Source organism: Gymnoscopelus braueri (genome assembly GCF_963280865.1).
Source record: "Gymnoscopelus braueri genome assembly, chromosome: 13".
In the NCBI taxonomy this organism is placed as follows: Eukaryota; Metazoa; Chordata; class Actinopteri; order Myctophiformes; family Myctophidae; genus Gymnoscopelus; species Gymnoscopelus braueri.
In genome coordinates this window covers 47,289,207-47,299,956 of record NC_137615.1, presented here as the reverse complement: position 1 = coordinate 47,299,956, position 10,750 = coordinate 47,289,207, and the positions used below count along the sequence as shown (strand labels likewise).

At 43.9% G+C, this 10,750-nt stretch overlaps 1 protein-coding gene across 1 annotated transcript in view; it reads right to left on the bottom strand.

The window, feature by feature from the left end:
* Nucleotides 1–1,355: 1,355 nt before the first annotated feature.
* LOC308099655 (shisa family member 6) overlaps nt 1,356–10,750 on the bottom strand; it is a gene marked incomplete at both ends in the record, with an annotated part of 163,279 nt that continues 153,884 nt past the window's right edge. Inside the window, 2 exons of the mRNA XM_080448391.1 lie at nt 1,356–1,541; nt 2,104–2,837. Coding sequence (XP_080304517.1) covers nt 1,356–1,541; nt 2,104–2,837 — 920 coding nt within the window. The remainder of the gene's footprint in view (nt 1,542–2,103; nt 2,838–10,750) is intronic.

Here is a 10,750-nt window from a genome sequence, read left to right as displayed (position 1 = left end):
CGCAACGCGACACGCGACAAAGTATCAAACAGCCTTAAAATGTCGCTGTTCGGTTCAGACATCATATCATGCGGATAACCATATCTCCGAGAGTGTACATATGGAACCAAATGGACCCGCATGGCTCTTGGAATTACATACCGGTCAACTTATAATTTGAACGACAAGTGTCCCACGGCAAAAGTGGCGCAAAAAAAAAAAAATCATAGTCATGGAAGCCTCACGCAACGAGGTATAAATCTGCCTTAAAATGTCGCTGTTCGGTTTGGACATCATAAGTATACAAGACAGAGTAATTGATATGTAGAGATGGAAATAACTATTCCTGGGCAAATGCGACATGGGAGTTTCGATCGTCCTCGAAAATGAGGAAATGGGTGAACAGAGGAAATGGAACTGATTCAGAACCATCCTGATTTATACTCAGCTGTACCACAGTGTCCCTGGCCAGAAATAGCAGCTCTATGAGCTCACAACGCGCTGCGATGGAGTCTGTTAATTCCGGCACGTGACACCGCCGTTGGACAAAGTCTAAATCGGGTTTAGGCGGTGTCATACATCTGCACCTACGGTTTGAAGGTGGTACGAGGTTGATCAAACCATGATCACTCTAACAGTTCGAAAGCACAGTTCGAAAAGGAAAATTAAATATAAATGGAAACAAATAACAACATACAGTACATAACGTCTACACATAATTGTAGACATTTCTCAATTTGATCAATTATTCAAGAACTTTGACTTATCTAAAATCAAGATCATTGAATCTATAACAGATTCTGGGTGGGAATCAATCCAACAAACAAAGAAAAAAAAAAGAAAAAGAAAAAAAAAGAAAGCCAAAAAGGGGCCAGCTGTCCTTGTGTATAATGCTGCTAATATAGCCTATTTACAATGATCTATCGTTACAAAATAAATTAGACTGCTTTCACTATTAAGCTGATATGTTCTGGCCGTGTTATCAAAGAAGAGTAAAACAAGGAAAGGAAACAAAGGGAATTGTTAATTAATTGTGCTTTTTAACCCACAAATCCACTTCGCTAAAAGTGGGACAGTTTCAAGAGGCACCACTTGAGAAGTGCTTTAACACCAGTCAATAGGAATCTCTAAAGCTATAACAAGGACTGAAAATACAAATAGTAAATATAGTGTATTTATATTATTTATAAAGTTGATACAATTCCTGGTTGTTCGCGTCCATGTCCGGGGGTTCTTAAAAAATATCTTTTTGCCACGGCGTTGAACCCGTGGACACGTGGTGGAGCAGTTCCTCGTGTGACAACGTGCAAAGCCCTTATGTTGCTCTAAGAGAGGAAAAGTACATAATGTCTTTGCAATTGTTGATCCTAATAGTCTTACGTCGGCCCAGAATTCTGGATGACATGGGAAGAGGAGGAAGAGGAGGAAGAGGAGGAGGAGGCTTGCGCTACGAAGCGGAGAGAGAGAGTCAAGAACGTGGAGGGGTTCAAAAAAGACGAGCTGAAGGAGGCGGATCTCGCCTCCGCCTGGGAGACTTTGCGAAACCTTTCTGCCAATAGGCTCTATATGCACAGCAGCCATATTGGAAAGAAATTGGGCCTCTTCCTTTACTTCCTTCACAGGTTTCACCAATGATACTAATGAAGGTTCTGTTCCATTTCATGTAGCACAGTGGTTCTCAAACCTTTTAATTTCAAGGACCCCCATAAGGAGAGTGTACAAATGGAACAAAATGGACCCTTACGGGGTCCATTTGGTTCCATTTGTACACTTTCAGAGTTACACAAGGGGACATTTAGAGCCCCCTCCCCCAAGGAACCATGAGGGTCCCTGGACTCCACTTTGAGACCCACTGGTGTAGCAGAGTGTTTCCAGTGAGCCAACATGCTAAACATCAGCACCCTGAATCTGTTTGACCAGAATGGAACAGAGCCTTCATTAGTATCATTGGTAACACCTGTGAAGGAAGTAAAGGAAGAGGCCTACTTTCTTTCCAAAATGGCTGTTGTGCATAGAGCCTTTTCCCGCCGTGGCGTCGAGTGTGTCCCTCTGTCAGCCTGTCACTGTCTGTCTGTCGCTTTTGTGTCCACAAGCCGCCAACCGTCGGGGGTTTTAAACAGTTACCTCGTTCTTGCTGGCAGTGCGGTAGTTCCCGTGGTGGTCCCCGTGGTGGTCCCTGTCGTGGTGGTGTCCCGGGATGTAATTGAGGTCCACCGTGTGCGTGCGCCTGCCCGCGAACGCCTGCCTCTTGTCTCTGCCTCCGCCTCCGCCTCCGCCTCCTCCGCCCTGGCCCTGGTGGTGGTTGACCTGCAGCTTGTAGCCGTCGTTCGGGGAGGAGGAGCTCGGGTGGGAGTGCATCTTGGTCATCTTGTGGCGGTCCGCCTTGGGCGTGGTGGGCATCAGCATGTCGGCTTGCGACATGGCGCGCGCCATGGCCTTCTCGCGGAACTTGTCGCGCCGCATGGCGGGCGACAGCAGCGGGTCCTGCGAGCGGAGGCGGTCCGCCGAGAGCAGCTGCTCCTCCGAGAGGTGGCGGCTGCTGCCGTAGGCGGCCGCCGCCATGCCGCCGTACGAGGAGAGGCCGTAGTGGTCGCGGTCGCGATCGCGGTCGCCGCCGGCGCTGCGGCGCGGCGTCCGCGGCGGGGACAAGACGTGGTCCTGGGACATGGCCCGCTGGACGCGGGGGCGCCGCTGCTGCTTCTGCTGCGGCTCTTCCCGGCTTCGCGGCTGATGCTGGTGCTGGTGCTGGTGCTGATGCTGGGGCGAGGCGGCGCTCAGCTTCACCATGTGCGTGGCGCCCTGGAAGTCGCGGTGGTGGTGCTTCCTGCCGCCGTAGTAGTCGTCGGCGTTCTTGTCATCTTGAGGTAAAACGAGAGAGTGAGAGAGAATGAATGGAAAAGATAATAAGATAAAGATAAATAGATTGAGATACTGTGTAGGCCCTATACCTATAACCTTGCCCTACACTATTAAGGCAAGGTTATCTAACTGTATATGCATTAGTCTGGGTGATGTGGCAAATTAATGACTACATCCTAAAATCCTCCACGTTCATTTTGTTTCTTCTACTCTGAGAGTGAACAAATGTATCATGTGTACACTCTCAGTCAATTCATAAATAACAGTAATAATGGTGTTAAAATAGTGTAATAACACTGTTATAACACACACACACACACACACACACACACACACACACACACACACACACACACACACACACACACACACACACACACACACACACACACACACACACACACACACACACACACACACAGAGAGAGAGAGAGAGAGAGAGAGAGAGAGAGAAAGAAAATGAGAGAAAGGAGGACAGAAAGGCAGACATAGAAAGACACACTGTATAGGACAAGGTTGTGAATATTCTATAATATACACACATACTGATGCATATCATCCATACATTAGCCTGCCATGGGTGATGTGCAAAGTGAATGACTACAATGTTAAATCCTCAGTGTTAATGTGTCCATTCAAGTCTGAGGGTTTCCAATCGCTCACTCTCGGAGTTAAATTGTAATATTGTTATGACTGTGTAATACCACGCTTATTAGCCTATTGTAATTTGAACGCACTCGCCAGTGTCTATCACAAGTCCTATTTAAACCATTAAGACCGGGAACGCTTCTGTGTGTCATTTTTAGATGTATTTGGCTATTCAAAAAATAGCAGATCTACAAGCTCATAGCATTTTTAACTCCCATATCTGTGCTTCTGGGGGGTCCCTGGAACAACATATTTTGAGATGGGGTCCACGGGCAAATGCATATCATTTTGTGGGCCCATGACATGGAAAAGTTGGAGCACCACTCAAAAAACTGTAGAATATATTATTCAAAGAATTGCACAAATGTTCGCGATCTTTCAAAAAAATAGCAGATCTAAAAGCTCATGGCGCGGCACTCGGTGCCGCGCCATGAGCTTGCAGATCTGCTATTTTTGAATAGCCAAAGAAATCTTAAAATGACACACAGATGCGTTCCCGGTTTTAACAGGTTAAATGCCACTGAATCCCCCTTCCATCCTATATCGGTGCCTTCATCCCCTGGAAAGTAGGTTGCCCTTCATTAGCAAGCAGAGGACAATCAGCGCGCTGCCGCAACAATTCAGCTGCAACCGGTGGCGATAACCCTCCATCTATTTCTTCCTGCTAAGCAATCCGGGAGGAGCTCTCCTTGGCTTTGGCGTGAAGTCATCGCCCGCTTTCTGTTTACCGCAAAGCAGTGGTGCAAAGTAACTGAGTAGACATACTCAAGTACGGTACTTAAGTACAATTTTGAGGCAGCAATCTTTTACTTTTTACTCCACTGTTACTCCATTATTTGGAACATGTTTGTTGCAAGTTACTTTGTAGATTTAGATTGGCTAGAAAATACAAGTGAGCTTGTAGATCTGCTATTTTCCAAAGATGTTTTTTTTTCTTTTCTCCATAGATTTTGAAAACGTGTGAAATATGACATTATGCATAAGGAGTACTTTTACCTTTTGGTACTGTAACTACATTTTGATGCCAGTAAACTTTTGCACTTTTACTCAGGTAAAACTTGGAAACCAGGTCTTTTACTTGTAACAGAGAGTATTTTCTTCATTGTGGCAATGATCATTTTACTCAAGTAACAGGACAATAGTGAAATACTCCTGCTGCAAAGACAGCCGCATTCACCTCCGCCCGGCCTGACTCCGAGAAACAGGTTAAAGCTTGTTTTTATTTGGGGCGGAGTCCACCGGCGCGGACGAGGGAACCGAACGCTTGGGCACCCTGGAAAGTGCTCTGATTAACTGTCATGGGCCGAGGGGGGTGCTGCGGCCTCGGGCCGACTTAATTACTTCGGGACGCCGAGGTTGAAACGCCCATATTAGGAATCGTGCCGCTGCGCTTCAGCGGGTTCGGGCGGAGACGGAGCAGTGGTGGACAGTAATGGAGTACATTTACTTGAGTATATTATCGTCGATGTCAGGCAGAAACGCTCCTATCTCCATATTCAAATTGTTGGTGTTTTTTTTCGTAAATGAATGCCCTACTTGATCATACTACAGCGTCACACAAAAGCATCAAAAGTAGCAGATCTACAAGCTCGAAACGCTGCGCGAAACGCGCTTGCAGATCTGCTACTTTTGCTATTTTTTGAATTTCAACACTGAAAAGAGAGAGTATGTATTTTACTTGAGTATTTGGGTGCGTTCGGAAATACAGCACTGAGCGCACTGGCCAATACAAACTAATAGGCGAGTGCGCTCCGGTGTGCAATATCCGAACGCACCCTTTGTAGTTTTTGGGACACATGACTTTGACTCCACTACATTTCAAAGGCAAATATTGTACTTTTGACTCGACCATATTTATAGGAAGGGGTAAAGTACATTATGGATTAACTACTTAAGCCTTATTTAAAACACAGGTGAAAATAGCAGATCTACTGTACAAGCTCACAACGCACGGTGACACGACAGATTGTGAGCTTGTAGATCTGCTATTTTCACTAGTATTGATATTTAGTTTTCAAAATATCTGGAAACTTAGTGTTTGTTGGGGGGAAATGTCAAAATGTTTATACATGTTCATACATTGATATTATATGGTCACAGGCGGAGTGTCCGGTGACCAGCCACCCCGTCATCAAATTATTGGCTTAGGAATGCAAAAATATATATTTTAAAAAATCTCATGGGGTGTGTGTAATTGATAGAAAATAAGTCATTTTTGGGGTGAACTACTTATTGTAATTTATACTTTTGAATACTTTTTTTAAAAGCATGTACTCCGGTACTTCAACTCAAGTAAAAGTTTTTACAGTGGAACTTGTCAAATTTGCCTCCCGGTCAGACCCGGAGTATCTATTCTAAAGAGTAAAGACCAATTATTTGTTTACCAACATTGAGACTGGACGCACAGGTGATTGTTTCATGCAATCAATTCCCAACATATCGTTTCGGGGTGCAGCTGGTTTCAGTACATTCAACCTCCTCTTGTGGGTTGGCTAGTGAGGCGCGTCCTATAGCGAGACATGACAGAATGGGTTTCATTTGGTGCCGGCCTGCGCGTGCATACTGGTTCTTACCAGTGTGACGTTGTCTGTTAAGGAGCCTATACTTTGAGTCAAGAACTGGGGTGTTGAGTACTTTGAGAGGGCGGGATGCAGCTTTGTTTGTGTCCGGACGGAGTGCTTGTGCGATGCATGCAATGCTTCCCTGGCTGGGAGGAAGAAGAAGGTCACTCCATTGTCCCTCCATAAGGGATGGGGTTTGTGTGTGTGTCCCCCCTCCCCCCCACCTAGCCGATTACTAATGAAGGAGGCTTAGCTTTGGCCGGTGGCTATATACCCGCTCTGGCGTTCTGCTTTTCAGGGGTCAGTGAGAAGATGACGCCACATTATGGTGGTAAATGTCAAACCACACTCCAGCGTCTGCTTTTTCAAGCCTGCAGAAAGTATAGCTCCTCCGCAACTAGGTCAGTCTCAAGGATGTCCTTTTTTTCTGTGAGATTCATGTGGGGACTCGGGGTGACTCTCGGACCACGATGTAAGGCACCGGTTCCCCCCCAGAGGTCCGTGTTTTAGTCACGCCATCAGGTGTGAAACCCGTAGCCAAACACAGTTGACCGCTATTTATATCTTTTAACATCATTGCTGTCGGGCAGAAACCTCCATATTTTAAAGTTTTTTTTTCCGTAAATTAACGGCCTACTTTGTCATACTACAGCGTCACACAAAAGTAGAAGATCCACAGGCTCGAAACGCAACACGTTCTGAGCTTGTAGATCTGCTACTTTTGCTACTTTTGGATTTGAATTCTGAAAAGTAACATTACTGGACTGGACAGGTTTCCACCCGGCAGAGACGATGTATCACTATGTGAGCAGGCCTGGTGTTTCGGGCATCAACTCGCGAGTTGAGAAACAGTAGAAACTAGCTAAATAACCTTTTTTTTTTTTTGGCTGATTTTTGTTTTTTTCCATATTAACACAGTTCGAATGTTGAGGAAGCTTTCAATCCCAACAGATATCCGTTTTAGAATCATTAAGTGGTTTAAATTACATTACAAAAACAGTAGTGTTTCTGAGTGTTTCTGTCGGTCTTGTGGGGGCGGAGAGTGGTTTTAACTTGCAGGGACAACATTAGCATGAGTGGTTTTGGTTGGTCGTTGGCCCATTGTTCTCCGGTTACAAGCCTAATCCCCGCCCATCAGTTTTGCTCCTCTCTGTGGTGGCTTGTACAAGGAATTCCACTGCCCTGCGAGGGCTCAAGAGTAGTGAAAATAAACAAAACCATTTCGCTACATGTTATATCATTGAGGTATGGAATTATATCCACCAGAGGATGATTACACGCCATGTTGACTGATATTTATCCATGTATCACTCTAAGTATGGTTAAACTTTCAGAGTGACGCGCTACTTTACCTGGTGCACACCTTCTAATTTAATTGTACAGTACTTGCTGACACAAAATAAATAAATGTACATTTAGTTTTAGTTTTAGTCTTTTGAATAAAACTATTCATACAAAAAATCTACAGTTGAATTAGTCGACTAAAGGTATTTTGGCAGGCCTTGATGGCGTCATAATGCCTGATTTATACTGAGCTGTGTCCCGAAAATAGCCGATCCACCCGCGCGCAACCAAGCATAACATGACTTGTTTTAGTTCTACTGGTTATTTTTGTATTTGTTGACAAAATTGTCAATATATATTTAATCATAGTTTTTGCCATCATAGCTTAGTTTGTATTTAGTTTTCGTCAAAGAAAAAAGGTGGTGGACGTAAAAATTGTTCATCATAGTTTTAGCATATCTCTGCTGTGCAGAAACCAGCTAACTCCAAAATGTTTCTTTTTCAGGAAATCACAAACAAAACAAAAAAGTGGAGTTAGGAGGTTCAAGCTCACAATGAGGTCAGAGGTCAAAGGTGGGTGGAGCCTGGAGTCAGCAAAACCAGCTAACTCCACCCCCCTTTGGTGGAGTTAGCTGGTTTAGCAGAACGTTTGAGGATCCAATGGAGTTTTGTCAGAAGCGCTTTCTAATGGTTTTCATTGGTTCAATATTTTTTTAATCAACACACAGACGTAAAGGGTGTTCAATAGCACTGATTTATGGAAAAAAATTAGCTGGCGTCTGCCGGACAGCAACAATATAGAGCAACCATATTTGAGTGTTTAATGTTCTATGCAAAGCGTAATGAATTACCTTGTTGTAATGCCCTGTATGTAAAACTGTCAGGACTTCGTTCAGCACTAAACAAAGTGTCTCTAAATAACATCTAGAAACACTCCTCTAAGGCCGAGGGGCTGGCCTTTCTGGACTATAAGAACAGTGCTTTGAAATCCCTGTTTATACTCTAAGTGATTGAAACGGATAAAAGCGGGACCACACTTTTCTGCACCACAGGCAAAAACAAGCAACGCAGCACAATTAGCTGGAAGGGCCGAGGAGGGACCCCCACGTGAAAGTGGAACCACAAACAATGTGGGCCGGTCACTCACCGCGCCTAATTAAACCCATGGTGGGAGAAATACTCCAGTGTAGAAATACGCTGTTACAAGTTAAGGTCCTATATTTAACTAACTATATTTAAAACTACAAAACTATTGGCATCAAAATATACTTGAAGTACTCATTGTGCGGAAAGGCCCGTTTCACGTTTTGGAAATGGTTCAGTATCTTTCGAAAATAGCAGAATGTATTTAAAAGGGCTATTTAATTGGTCAATAATCAATATGTTCTTCTTAAATCTTCAAAGTAACTTAAATAATGTTCTCAAATAATGTAGTAAAGAAAGTAATTAATAATGAGTAAAAAAAAGTACAATATTGGCCTCTGAAATGTAGAGCAGTGAACATTGCACTTAAGTAGAATACTTGAGTACAGGTGGGGTTGGTGAAAGGGCCTTTCTGTGTGGAGTTTGCATGTTCTCCCCGTGTCTCCTAGGGTAGGTACCCTCACAAAAACATGCAGTAGGCCTAATCCTGGTCTTTATACCGCCTCCCCCATGACAGCCGGGGCGCCTGATGGAGGGGAAAGGAACTGGTTGGAATAACGTGTTCCTTCCACGTACGCGCTACGTCCTACCGGGGAAACTCCCCCCGGTCGGGTGATAAGAAGGTCAGTTGGCTCTCATGCATTGAAGGAGGCATGAGCTCGGCTCTGGGCTCCCTAGGCTGGCGGGGGGAGTGTAGCGCCCAGGATCACTTAAATAATTGGCACTGGGTGAAAAAGGGTTGCAAAATCGTGGGAAAAAATGATAACAAAAAATGTGGTTAAGTACAGTACTTGAATACATGTACTTAGTTACTTTTACACCACTGGGAACCATGAAGAATGCGTGCCGTTCGCTCACGACTCCTAATTACCCCCCCCCCACTCTCCCAGATTAGATTGGATGAGGTGCACACATTCATGGGTCAGCTATTGATCCCAGCAGGCAGCCAGCCCCCACAGCCCACTGTAATCACATAATGCAACACACACTTGTGAAAGTTGTGAAACATCAATTATAAAGTGATCTTTGGAGGGGATTTGGGACGCATGGAGAGAGAGAGAGAGAGAGAGAGAGAGAGAGAGAGAGAGAGAGAGAGAGAGAGAGAGAGAGAGAGAGAGAGAGAGAGAGAGATCATGCTTACATGTTGTTAGTTTTTTTTATTGTATTTGACTCGATTTCGAGGATTAATTAACCCATTCAATCCGAGGACTCATCTCTGTCATTTTAGATTTATTTGGCTATTCAAAAATAACAGATATACAAGCTCATATAGCTTGTATATCTGCTATTTATTTTTTATGTTGAAAATCTGTGCAAATCTCTATATATATATTTTTCGAAGATCGAAGTTACAAATGTTTGCTTAAAAATATATATACATTCAAAGATTTGCACACATTTTCACGATTTAAAAAAAAATAGCAGATCTGCAAGCTCATAGCGCAGCACTCGGTGGAGTCGGTGCCGCGCTATGAGCTATTTTTGATGACAAGATGTGTCCCCCGGATTGAATGGGCTAAGGGGGGGCTCGTTTGGTCTGAAGGGTGCGCTAATCTCTTTCTATGGTGATTAGTGAGGGTGGATGGCGGTAGAAAATACGTGTGTTTTCCTCCTCTGAGGCGGCGCCCTTCATCCATGACAGATGTCACTGGAGGGCAATGCACAGTGATGTCCTCACGGATCCATGGCTACCTGTGTGGTGTAAAGTAACTAAGTACATTTGCTCAAGTACCGTACTTAAGTACAATTTCAAAGTACTTTTACTTTACTTGAGTATTTTCATTTTTTGATACTTTACACTTCAACAAATATTGCACTTTTTTTGTTTGCTCCACTGCAATTATTTGACAGCTTCAGTCACTAGTTACTTTGCACATTTAGATCAAATCATTCATCAAAACTCGTCAAATTTCTTTCTAAAATTGCTCAATATATTGCTGCATTTCACGTTTACGATGGCTGGTTTATTTCTAATTGTGGAAACGTACTTAAAATTGTACCAAGAGCAATTTTGAAATCATTTAGATTATAGCGTCGCTGAGTCGACAGCACGGCCATCACACACACACTGCCTGCCTTGTTTTCAAGGGAAACATTTATCAAAATCAAAATGTGAAACAATGTCTCGTACTAAATGGAGAATGATAGAAAACTGACAATTCTGCTTAGGTCAGGGGTCTTCAACGCTTTCAGGCCAAGGACCCCTTGGCTGAGAGAGAGATGTAGCAGGCACCCCCTCTTTATTGTATAAAATTGGGTTTCAGATTAAACAATTT